This window comes from Coloeus monedula, assembly GCF_965178545.1.
Source record: "Coloeus monedula genome assembly, chromosome: 1".
Classification (NCBI taxonomy): Eukaryota; Metazoa; Chordata; class Aves; order Passeriformes; family Corvidae; genus Coloeus; species Coloeus monedula.
In genome coordinates, this window is record NC_138781.1 from 63344930 (window position 1) to 63357809 (window position 12880).

The 12880-nt window shown below is 45.6% G+C and overlaps 1 protein-coding gene across 1 annotated transcript in view; it reads right to left on the reverse strand.

Annotated features, from left to right (window-relative positions):
- Positions 1-11759: 11759 nt before the first annotated feature.
- The window catches only part of CTDP1 (CTD phosphatase subunit 1), a 103301-nt gene continuing 102180 nt past the window's right edge, over positions 11760-12880 (reverse strand). Inside the window, exon 13 of the mRNA XM_082278162.1 lies at positions 11760-12799. Within this exon, the coding sequence (XP_082134288.1) occupies positions 12658-12799 (142 nt within the window). The 3' untranslated portion in view covers positions 11760-12657. The remainder of the gene's footprint in view (positions 12800-12880) is intronic.

Sequence of the window (12880 nt, forward strand, 5' to 3'; positions counted from 1 at the left end):
GGATATAGTCCCCTAACTCAGCTAAATCTTCAAGATATTTATTACAAGACAATACCAAGCAGGAGAAGAAGTGGGAAAATCTATTGTGTGCCTTACAGCAACTATGTTTTTATGAACATTCCTACAATGGTCATGGCCTTTATGTGTTAAAGGACATGAACTCCACATGCAAGTGCACACATGCAGTTTTGTATGGAAAAACAGGAGGGTAGGTGGTTTTTTTTGCCTTGTGGAACTTGCAGGCAGCAGTGCAGGTAGGGGCTGTGCACCCCTAGGCTGATCACTACAGCAGATGCTGACAGCTGAGGAGCAGCTGATTTCCCAAGGGAGCACCCTGCATCACTGGGCAATAGCGCTTGAGTTGTCTGCATTCCTTCCATCTCCGATTTATTTGGAAATAGGATACCAGGTTGCTGCAGGCACAGAATCTGGTGACTTTCAGAGAACTGAATTGTATGTTGGGCAGCATCACTCTCTTTCACCAAAACAATAAGAAGGACAAGGGCCAACACTGCTTTTAGTTCTGTTGTTTCTTGGCACTGGAGTGGGAAGCAGTAACACAGTTGTATCCCTTTTCCTTTTCTACTTTGAGAGGGTATGATGGGATGTGGTCACAGCAGTGTGCTGCCACACATGAATATGAGAGCCAGGTGCTCTCCAAAGGCATGGCAAGGACATCCTGGGTCTTCTGAAATTAGTGGGATGGCAACCTTGGGCTCGTTGGGAATGCAGAAGTCCCATGCACTGTGTGCAAGTTGTGACAGGTAGTACAAGCCAGAGTGACTCATGCTAAGATCCTATCGTAGGCCTGGGCAGCTCCATCTTGGAGGTGAGCCACTGCCCAAATATCCCAGACCAATCCCTTTCCGCCAGCCTCTGCAGTCAGCCAAGAGGAGCTGAAATGGCACAGGGAGCTCAGAGCTACTCAGGAGGATGGGCTGCAGCCACGCTACTCAGTCAAGTTTTTTGTAATTATTTTAATTTATAATTAAAAACCTTTTCATTCCCTAACAATCTGTGAAGATGTGTGGTGAAAACCAAGAGAGGATGTTTTGCATAGAAAGAGAAAGCTTCGGGAGTGAACCATGAAGCGTGTTTTGGGGATCCCTGGTGAGTGCATGCTGCTTCAGGAACCTGACCAGGCACCCACAGGCCCTGCTGCAGCATCTGCAGGGCACTCCTCACTCCACACCCACATCTGAGAGACACAGAATCAAAACCCAGTTAGAAACCATGGCAGGATGCAAGGTTTGCTGCGCTGGGTACGGCAGCAGCACAGCTAAATGCCCGGAAGGGCCCTGGTGGTGTTAGAACCAAGTGTGCCACAAAGCATCCTTGAAGCAGGGTCCATGTGGGACAGCTGGGTGGGCTGGCCCCCACGTGCAGCATCACCCACACCCCATGTCACAGCAGTGACAGACCCTGTGCCAGAGAACAAAACCCTTCCTGCAGCACGAAGCAACCCCCACAGTGATAGAGAAGTGAGTCGGTTCATGACTCCTCTGGCAGACAAAGCCCTTGCAAAAGGTGGCAGAAGGAAGGAGCACGAAGCCCAGCGGGAACCCCTCCCCAGTGGAGGGATGCATGGAGCATGGGGGAAGGTACCCACTTAGCAAGGGGGGCTCCCACTCATGAAGGCTTTGCCTGTAGAGGACTTGAGACCATGCCCAGGCTCCCAGGCATTGTGATTCTTAGTGAAAAAAGTGGCTAGAGAAAACAGAATAAAATTCAAATCAATTATGCTGTTCAAAGTCAGTCTCTAAATTAATCCAATTATGCTGCAGCAATCTTTGTTTAATGCCCAGAAGCTAGAAATGATGGTTAGAGCAGTCGTTGGGGAAATCAGTTGATAATGACAATAACCAACAATGGAAGATGCTATTCTTAAAGTAAAGTGGTGTGGGGGGAGAGGGGAGAGAAAACACTCTATTATTCAACCTTCACTCAAAGTGTATTGCTTAGCTATTACAGGATAATGCACCAGAGCTAACCAAGCACAGTGCTGCCTCCAGGTCTCAGCAAGGAAGGAGCTGAAACTTGCTTATCGTTCTTTACTAAGGAAAGCTCCAAGCACTGTTATTATGGAAGTACAGCTCTTAATAACCATTGCACAGCCGTGTTCTGGAACAGTTTGCCCACACAATGTCTCTGCCTCTGTCAGGCAGGCTGCTAAAAGCCTATTTTTATATTTTCAAAACTTATTCTTCAAACCAACTTGGTGCAGAAGCTCAGCTTCAGGGCCTTGATGTTTTTCATAGAAAGATAGAATAGTCTGGGTTGGAAGGGACTGTGAAAGCCATCTAGGCTAATACCCTCCCTGCATTAAGCAGGGACATCTTCAGCCAGACCAGGTTGCTCAGAGCCCTGCTCAGCCTGGCCTTCAATGTCCCCCAGGAGGTGACATGCACAGCTTCTCTGGGCAACCTCTTCCAGTGTTTTACCACCCTCACCATCAAAAATTTCTTCCTTACACCTAGCCTGATTTTACCCTCTTTTAGCTTACAACCACTACCCTTTGTCCTATCCCAGCAAGCCCTGCTAGAAAGTCTGTTCTCACTGTTTTTATAAGCCCCCTTTAAGTATTGAAAGGCTGCAATGAGGTCTCCCTGAAGCCTTCCCTTCTCCAGGCTGAACAATGCCAGCTCTCTCCATCTTCATAGGAGAGATGCTCTGTATTTGTGGCCCTCCTCTGGTGCTGAGGATCCCAGAGCTGGATGCAGTGCTGCAGGTGGGGTCTCACCAGAGGGGAACAGAGGGGCAGAATCCCCTCCCCCGCCCTGCTGCCCACGCTGCTTTGGATGCAGCCCAGGATGGGATTTGCTTTCTGGGCTTCAGGTGCATGTTGCTGGGTCATGTCCAGACTCTGATCCACCAGCCCCCTGAAGTCCTTCTCTGCAGGGCTGCTCTCCATCTATCCATCTCTCCGTCTCTTCATCCCCCAGCCTGTATTGCCCCCACACAGATGCAGCACCTCACACAATTTTTAACATTGTTGGCTACATTAGGCTTCTAGTTTAAAGCATGAAAAGACTGAGGAGAAGCGGGTGCAAACAAGAATAAACTTGTTTTAATCAGTCGGTCTGTGTGCACACAGGCAGCCAGCTGAACTTGGGCCTCTTGAAAACACGGATGAAGAACTGCATGTTGATAGTTTCAAGATGAGACATTAGAAATATTTTAAAACATTTGGCCCAAAATGCCAAAGTAATGGGAAAGGAATAGCAAGTGGAAATTCTACTGATTGCCCTAGATGATTTTCACTCAGAGCCTGCATCTCAGGTAGTCTTTATGGGGGCAAAAACTGTCTGAAACAAAGGTTACTTATGAGTTTTGTGAGGGACTCGTATTCACGCCACTGCATTGAAGTCACTGGTGTCTGGAGTGATTTGCATCCCTCTCACCCCAAATATCTCTGTCTCTTGGTCTAGCTTTCTTGTTTTGTAGGTTACTTCATAACAAGACTTCATCTTTGAGCTCTAGCACCTCTCTTCAAACTACATCATTCAGATCCTCTCTGCTGGAAAACAGATGTACCCTCCAGTGCCCAATCTCACATATCCGAACATAAAGAATGTATTTATAAGATATTCAACTCTGAAAATGCTTGGATGTAGTTTCTGAGGCAGTATCCTTACTTGTTAACACTGGAAGAATCTGTTCCCAATATTGCAGCCCACATGCTCCTCAGAAAACAGTTCTTTGAGCTGTGTCAAAATTTCACAAAAGATTTGAAGGAGTCTCATTTCAACTCAGTGGGAAAATCTCATATTGTTTACCTCATTACACCTCATTGCCTCAAGACTACTATTATTATTCACAGCCTCTCACATTCAAAATTGCATGTAAACCCCCACGAAGCTGTGAGCTTAGCTTAAAAGTCACCAGGTATACTCGTCGCTGAGCTTTTTCACAGTGCAGACAGGACATGGTTTCAAAGTTTGCTTCACAACCTCAAGGAGTAGAGAAGAAATTCACATTTTCTTAAAGTGCAAATTGAAACTCCTGTAGTTTGCAGGCTCCATGGTTTTAAATGGAAAGAGAGTTGGTAACAGCCAGTAGCAGAAGTGTGAAGAGTGGTGCAGCAATATCTACAGACACAAAGGCATTAAATGATAATGATTAGCTAAATATCTTCCAAGAAAGCCAAGTGAACACCATAGCATGAGAGCTACAAGCACTGAGCCTTCAGTGTCATGTCAGGAAACTAGGCAATGAAAGCAGTTTTTCCTTTGTGCTCTCTAGGCTTCTAAATACTTCCACAATGACCCAGAAGAGGATCCTGAATTAGTTTTAAATTCTTCTGATCTGAAAAGTGGTCTATCACAGCTTCCAGAGATGCCAGAGAGCACCTCCTCAGCCACCATGAGCTCCTTGGAGGGCTCCAGGGTTTCCATCAGGGGAGACACAGCAGTGTCCACCAGGCAAGAGCTGCCTCTCTGGGAGCTCCATGGTGTCCCACAGCCCTTTGCAGCACAAAGAGCAATGGGGAATCTAAGAAAAGCAACATATTTTGTGCCCCTAATACCAAGACCTGGGTTCTAGATAAGCTGCCGGGGGATGGAGCTCATGCTGAGTGTGAGGACCTGCTTCCCCCAAACCCAGGCAGAGACCAGCATACAGGGGCTGTTTCATGGACTTATAGAATAGTTTAGGTTGGAAAAGACCTCTTAGCTCATTGAACCTAACCGTTAACCCAGCACTGCCAAGTTCACCACTAAACCATGTTTCCTGGTGCCATGTCCACATGCTTTTTGAACACTTCTCTCTGGACAACCTATTCCAATGCCTGACCATCCTTTCAGTAAAAAATTTTTTCCTAAAATCCAAGTAAACCTCCTCTGGTACATCTCGAAGTACCGTCCTCTTGTCCTATCCCGTGCTACTTTGGAAAAGAAACCACCCTTCACCTGGCTACACTCTCCTTTCAGGCTGTTGTAGAGAATGATAAGGTCCCCTCTGAGCTTCCTTTTCTCCAGACTAAACACCTCCATCTCCCTCAACTGCTTCTCATCAGACTTGTGCTCCAGACCCTTCACCAGATTCATTGCCCTTCTCTGGCCACGCTCCAGTATCTCAATGACTGTGTTGTAGTGAGGGGCCCAAAATGTCCTGCTCAGGGCTGCTCCAGGGTGGTTGCAGTCTGAAGTGAGCGAGCTGCAGCGCAGTTGCAACGTGTCTCTCTCCAGCACAGGCAGCATTTTTGTTTTTTGCTCTCTGAAAGCAGCAGCTGTTTCTGCTTTGCCACTCGGGTCTCGGCCTGTGCTGCATCACAGCAAAGCACCGTGGCCAGGGTTGCTCTTTGAGCATCGCACATTTTCGGGCAGCAGCTGCTGCATCCCTGTCACAGAGCACCTGGGCTGTCTTCACACCAACTCACTGTTCGCGGGCGTGGGGGAGGTTGTGCTGTGTCTGTGTGGAGAGTTCAGCTGAGACAGGGACGCGGTACAGAGACATGTGAAATCTATTAACTCTGGGGAAGCAGAGAGCAGCTGAAGGCTGCAGGCAGTCCCGTAATGAGGTAAACGATATAAGCTGGAGATAAACCAGGAATTACTCACGGACTTATTCCTCAGCACTTCCACTGCTGCTGTTAGTGCCTTTGCCTCACAGATGTCAAATGCAGGCAATTAAAAGTTATGTAAAGCCACAGCTGAAATTAACACCTGCTGTGCCCAAGTCTGCACCTACAGGCACCCTCCTGTAATGAAGCAAACCAGGGGCTCTGCTTGATGGCCTGTGCACAGGCTGTAGTTCCAGCTACAGCAGTCCAACAGTAGGTGTTGGGCTGATACAGCCCTGGGCACATTCTATAGAGGAGAATTTCTGATCTGATGAACCTCTGTTTTGCCCCCTTCTTTCCCCTTATAGACTGAGAACCCTCTCATGTAAGGGAACAGTGCCCAGCCTTTGTTCACCTTTCCTTGCCTGATGGGTATGTTCAGATGAATGCACACCAAGCATAGCCTCTGTAGTGAGAGATGAGTTCTTCTGGTAATGCACAACTTTCAGACTCTTGAGTTTCTTTCTTTTCCATCCCACAGCCCACCAGGGGCCTGCTTTCACCTCCTTAGCTGTCTTAGGAATTTTAAAAAACAAAATTGATTTCAGGTGCCAAAACCCAAAGCGCTGAGAAGTGTCTTGGGTGGCTGACAGGAGGAGCCAGCTGCAGGGGAAGATGCGCTTTGTGCCAGCAAGCTGAATGCCTTTTCTGCCAGCGAGGGAAAGGTGATGGTCAGTGAAGTTGATGGATGCTGGAAGATGCACAGCTGTTGTTCCTCTGAGGTAGGCTCAGAGGTGACACGGCTTCCACAGGCAGCCCCTGGAGGGAGGAGGATGTGGCTGATGGCTCTGTCCTGTGGGCTTGGCACAGGGCTGCTGTGCATATGGGTCCCATGGTGGGGCTTCCCCCTTGGTCTGAGAGGCTGGCTGAGAGCTTGGATCCAAGGACAGAAAGCAAAAAGCAGAGGAATGAAATGGAGTATTCTTCATTTGGTATTCAGTGGTTTTCATTTGGTATTCTGTGGGTTGCAGCTATAAGATTATGAGAGACAAAGTTGAATTATTAAAACATTTATTCACCCAAGGACATGTTGAGCTCTCTGAGGACCAAACTCATCCACTTAATTAAAACAAAGAACCTCCCAAGCACCATTTATATTGAAACTAAGTGACATATTTAATACTTATGTCCTGAAAGGGTCATACATCTCCGTAGGGGTGGATCTGAAAAGGTAAGAAGCTTTTCTGACTTCTTGCTGTGCTCCCTGCCAGAAAAGTGCCAGCACCTGGTCTGAAGGCAGCATGAGGAGGAGGAGAAGGCTGTTGCCTACGGGCTTTGCTGCTTACAATTGATCAATAGCAATGGTAGTTTGTGCTTCAACAAGAACAGCTTGGTTGTTGTGAAGGAGCAACCACATCCGAAATCTGACAGGCAAACAGTCTTGGGGACTCAGAGACGTTGGTCGCCTGTAGACAAGGGAAAGGGAGGAGGACCCAGCCCTTCTGACAGTCCTTGGTCAAGGTTTCTCCCTCATGGTTACTGTCAGTAGAGACCTGTCACTGTGATTCACTTTGTCAAGGCTTCCCCTGGCAGATGTAGAAGGGACAGAGGAAAACTGCACTGTTCTGTATAAAAGCAGACTTAGAGAAGGATGGGTATTTTTCACCACCTATTAAACCTACATGGCTTTGCAATGCGGTTACTGTCTGCCAGCTCTGGTGAGTGTTTGGCTCAGGAAGATGGCAGTGGTGACTCAGGAGGAAGGTCTCTCTCTATTCTGCTTCCCAGTCTCCTGGTGAGACACACTGACTCATGGAGGACTGCTCAGGGGAAGAGGACAGCACATGGAAGGAACCTGTGGACACAGGTGTCCATCCTACAGATAGTGCAACAAAACACACTTTTACCTCTGGTGTTAGCAGGTTAGCATCTGCTTTACCTTTAAAGTGCCTCTAAACCCACACAGTGACTAAGCCAGACCAGCTTCATCTTGGGATGGAGCTCTTTAGAAGTGCCATACATACTTATATCTACCAGATAGAAGTGGCTCCTTGCCTTTTCAGGGAACAGAGTTAGGATGGAGTGTGTAACGAAAAGAATTAATCATCTTCTGCCAAGGGAGCTCTGACTCACAGGGTGGCAGCACAGCCTCTGTGAGCATGAGACTTGCAGGGATGAGAAATTCAGGGGTTTTAAAAGGGCTCGTGCAAGTCAGAAGTGTCAAGTAATACAAACACATCAACCCACCCTCTGCTCAGGGCACACAACAGAATCTGAGTCAAAATCAGCCCCCATTTTGCCAAGTAAATGATCTGAGTGCTCTGGGGTTGGGGTCTATGCCAACCCCACCCTTCCATGGGATCAGGTCACTGGGTATTTCTGCCACTCACCAGCAAAAAGAGAAAGTCACAAAGAATGAGAAGAGTGAAAGGAATAAATTGTTGTACCAGAAAGAGAGTTTGCACAAAAGAGGGCTTGACTTACGTTCATGTCTGTTTCTCCACAGTTCTAGCAATCCTGTGTTCCAAGTGCCTGGCATCCTTCTCAAATCTTTCTCCCAAGTAAAATCTCAAGTGTCTCAAAACCCCATCACATATATATTAAAATCCACACTCTCATTAACATATGGTAGGGGATTCTCCAGTACAAGGTCTGGTTCTGGACCTGAAAGAAAACAAGTTGCTGGCAATTATGCATCCTGAAGTTTCTCCTCTTTGAGAAACTCAGCGGGGAGGGCCACACCCGCTTTACGCCTCCTCGGTTTTAGCCAGCAATCATGCTCCTCGTGCCAATGTTTTCCCTTTCCATATCCCCTAAAAAAAAAAAAAAAGAAGAAAAAAAAAGAAGTATCTTTTTACTGTGAGGGTGACTGAGCACAGGCTGGAAACTCTCCATCGCTGGAGACATCCAAGAAACTGACAGGACATGGACATGGACATGGACAATCAACTGAGTGACCCTCTCTGCTTGAGCAGGGGATTAGACCATATGACCTCCAGAGGTCCACTCCTACCTCAGCCATTCTGTGATGCACATATTGATGACAACAGACTTACTCTTTCCTTGGAGGAGAAAGATCACAGGGTTCATGTGGGCCTGAGGAAATCCAGGAAAGCAGCTGGCCTGGCTCTTGGGGACAATGACTTAACAGCTGCTGGGAATGATCCAGTTGATATATATGGGAGGCTAGACCAGAAGCAAAGGTTTTTCCATTTATGGTTATGAGCTGTATGACACTGAGGAATAAATTCCTAGAAGAAAGATGTTCCTCTTTCCACATGGAAGCACTCACACCCAGCCTACAAAAAGGCAATATTTTCACTTATCTGTACTATTTGTTACTGCTGTTATTATAGTTAATATCTCCCTCTCTCTCTCTCACAAAGCCAGGTCAGGAGGAAGAGCACAGGATATGCAACTGCAGCCCATCAGGGCAGGTATGTATGCCTGCTGTAGGTGATGCTGCCTGGGGGATTGGATACTGCTGCCTCCCGTTCCTTGAAGAGGGAAGGGAGAGGAGGCTGAGATGGGTGCTGGGCTCCAAACACTTCTGAAATGACAACAGAAGGTGGGATTGGATAGGAAAAACAAATGTATAAAAAGCTTTCCTACAAGTAGTGAAAATTGGGAGTCTTCTCATGCTGAATTTTCAGCTACACGATAAGATCCACTTCTTTAACGAGACCACTATGTATTTATTCTTTGACTTGTCACCTACTGCAGTGTTCACTGTAGTAAAATTAGGCAGAGCTGAGAAATCTTTAGGTACAGCTCCAGGTTTGTGTATGTGTATTTTCACACTTGTAAGACAGTCACCTATTCCGCAAGCAGTAGCGCCAAGAAGGAAAACTGAGACTCCCCACCTTTCAGAGAGGATGTTACTATCTAACACAGAAAACTCGAGGCCTACTTCACATATGCACAAAACCCAACAGCAAAAGTATCTGCATGCTTGGAACTTTCCACATCTCAGTGCTAAGCAACTGCTCCCTCCTCTTCCCCCCTCCCCAGCACAGGCACAAGGAGAAAAGCTTGGCCACTACGTGATGCTTTTTGCTTTTATCACAGGTCCCACCTCATCCCCATCCCTGGAAACATTTGAGGCCAGGTTGGACCAAGCTCTGAGCAACCTGGTCTAGTTAAACATGTCCCTGCTCATTGTAGGGAGAATGGACTAGGTGACCTTCAAAGATCCCTTCCAACCCAAACTATTTTATGATCCTCTTCAGAGCTGTGATGTCTTCTCATTCTCTTAAGAACTGGTGAGGGCAAGTTGAGGAGAAAGTAAAAGTGTTGGTCTTTAAATCAAAATAATGGCTCTTACCAGTTCTTAAATAACCATGAGGCCTTAGAAGCCATCTTTCCTGTCCAGCAGTGATAGTACACACTTAGAATGCTTAAGGAAGCAAGGTGTCCTTTCTGTGCTCATTTCCACACCTGGTACCCTTTCAGAAACCAGTACTGCCCAATAAGTTCAACAGCCTCACTGGGAATTTGGTCTCCGCTTCAGCCATCAGAGTGCCCGCGCTGGTAGCAGGTCCCTGCTGGCTACATAACGTACAGAACTAGGCCCAGAAGGCAGGATAAAACACCCAGTCAAATATCTAGGTCACTTAATATAAGAGTTAAAGTCATTTCACAAAGCACATTTGTTGCTTTTCATAAGATGCTCCTGCACCTTCAAAAAAGTGTAAGCTAGTGGGAGTGAGTGACAACTTCATACATCCAGAGACTTCTTGCTGGCAGGTTAGAATGGGCATTTAACTTACCATCTATCTCATTTAATTTATCAATCTTCAGTTTCCACTTCTCTCTCCTGCCTGTGCAGAGACTGGTGACCAGTGCACTCAACACAGCCACCTGAATGAGCAGGGGGCGACTTTTCAGCAATAGCAGGCTCGATGCCTTCTGGACTGCCCTGGCAGTGAGCAATGGGTTGGTGACTCTCAACTCTCCCTGTGCTAGGTCCCCCCTACTCCAAGGACTGGAGGGCAGGGATTGTTAAGAGATACTGGAGAGCTGATAGCTTTTAGGATTCCTGCCCAGACCCCCTGACACCAGTTAAACCATCAGCCATAAAACAACACCGGGAGGAAGATACAGCCTTTCTCAGCAGAGGGCCTGTCCACATGGAATCCCTCCACGAGCACTGTGCGGCAGCTGCGGTGCCAGGGATGCAGCACCCAGCGAAGCTGCTTGAACCAGGGCAGAGCCTGCCCTGCTTTGCTTGCTGACTGTGTTTACATTCAGAGCTTGAATGCTGCCACAGAGTTGCGTGACTGGCAAAGACCATCAGCCAGAACGAGTCTCTGCTGAAATCTGTGCTGTCAAGTCATTTGCAGCATCACAGTGACCCGGAAAGCCAGTGTTATTTCACATTATTTCAAGTGGGGATTTAAGAAAACACAAAATGCACCCCACAACCCCTGACATTTTAGTATTTAATCGCAAGGAATCATCCTCTGATAGCTGGGGAGGCTGCATTCAGGTTACTGAATAAAAAGGAAGTATTTTGACTTCCCATTTTACAAGTGTTAGTCTTTTTCTCCTGTTATATGATGAAAGTCACTTGGAGACATCCTGCTTGTTTTCACGGAGAGCTACAGCAGGCAGGCCACTGTAGCATTCAGCTGTGTGGTAGCTGTGTAAATGTCCAGGAAACTGAACATTTTCCCAAAAAATCCACCGTTTTTGTCTGTGGGTGCTGACTTTGCATTCTAAAGTGGGAAAGCAGTATTAACCTGAAAAGGCTCTTGTATTTTCTCAGTCTTCCTTTTATTGTCACTATAAAGCTTTAAAATTAGAGTGCTTTTTGTAAAGCAGCTGAGGTTCTACTGAAATGTTCTGTTTTACTGCTAAGTGGAAAAATGAAGTATTTCTGCACCAGAATGTACTTCCTTTTAACCATGACATACGAACTAATGAGTCTTCTTTTGCAAACATATTATTAAAAGGATTCAATCTCCAGTTGCTAACAATTGAGAATAAACCATGGTCCTGGCCCCAGAAATTCAATACCAGAGCAACAACTCTTATGGTAATTTCAGAGGCCAGTCAAAGCCACCTGAGAAAATGTCAGATGTTAGCATCCATGAATCGTCTGGGCCAGTGTTTCCTTCTGTCCTTCAGCTATCTGCCTGAATCTACAAATTTGCACCTGCTTTCAATGTTTTTCATTATTTTCATGCAGAATAAAGGAAAGATAATAGAGAAAAGTGTCTTATGTTTGATGGAAGAAAATGAACAGGAAAGAGAAACAAAGCATACAAAATGAACCTTTATTAAATGAAAGAAAATCTGTTTTGTGGGTCAAATATGAAATAGAATATACAAAAACTTTACATCAGATCTCTTTTCAAAGAAATTAAATTCTATCTAGCCTGAAGTAGCACTTGTTCTTTCCAAGACAACACAAATAGGTGAATATGCATCTTGTGGCAGTACAGGACCACATAGTCTGCTGTGCTATATTTCTGTTTACAGAGAAGAGAAGTTAAAAATCTAAACAATGTCTCTAAAGAACCCAACTATTTAACAAAGTAACCTAAAACCATGAATGCTGATCACTATGTATTCTCTTACAAACAAATGACAGGTGGGTCAAGTGCAGAGTTCACAAAGCTTGCATATCACGTTCTGTTTCTATACAAATATAAATAGTTCTTTTTTATTTCAAAAATCCTTTTATATTTGATAGCTTTATTTGTGGAAAAGGATGACCAGTTTGTCAGATTCCTGCTGTACTACCCAGACAATTCCATCTCCTTTATCTCCTCCTCTATTTGAAGATTGTAACCCATAAACCACAGCCTGCAATATTTTTAGAAACTTGATGTGTGTTTAATCACAAGTCTTTGTACTACTGTCCCATACATGAAGGTTCTGCAGAGCTCCTAACATGTCTTTGGCATAGCACACCACATCCCATTTAATACTTTTTTTTTTTTGCTTAAAAAAGTATATTTTCCTTTAGTAAAACAACTTAAAAACATCTACTTCTGATTTTGTAAAATAACATATCACCTCTTGAGCTGCTTTGCAAAATATACACACATGTTTTGGAAAAACATTGAGTACTGACACAAGGGACTCATCTGAAGTCCAATCTGTTTATGAGAAGTAAAATATAATCACAAATTCTGTCTTCTGCATGAATCTCACATGAAGTCATTCAGTTCAGCTTCAAGCGCTGCTGCCATTTCATCTGCTTCAGAACTGCTTCCCTCCTCATCTTCATTGCTGGATTCTTTACTGGATTCACTGGCAGCATCATCTTCATCCAGTTTGCGTTTGTGACCCCTGGAAGGACAGACAGAGACAAGGTCCATGAATGGAGGTGTCTCAGTGCTTACTGAGAGACTTACATTCAACATGAGAAAA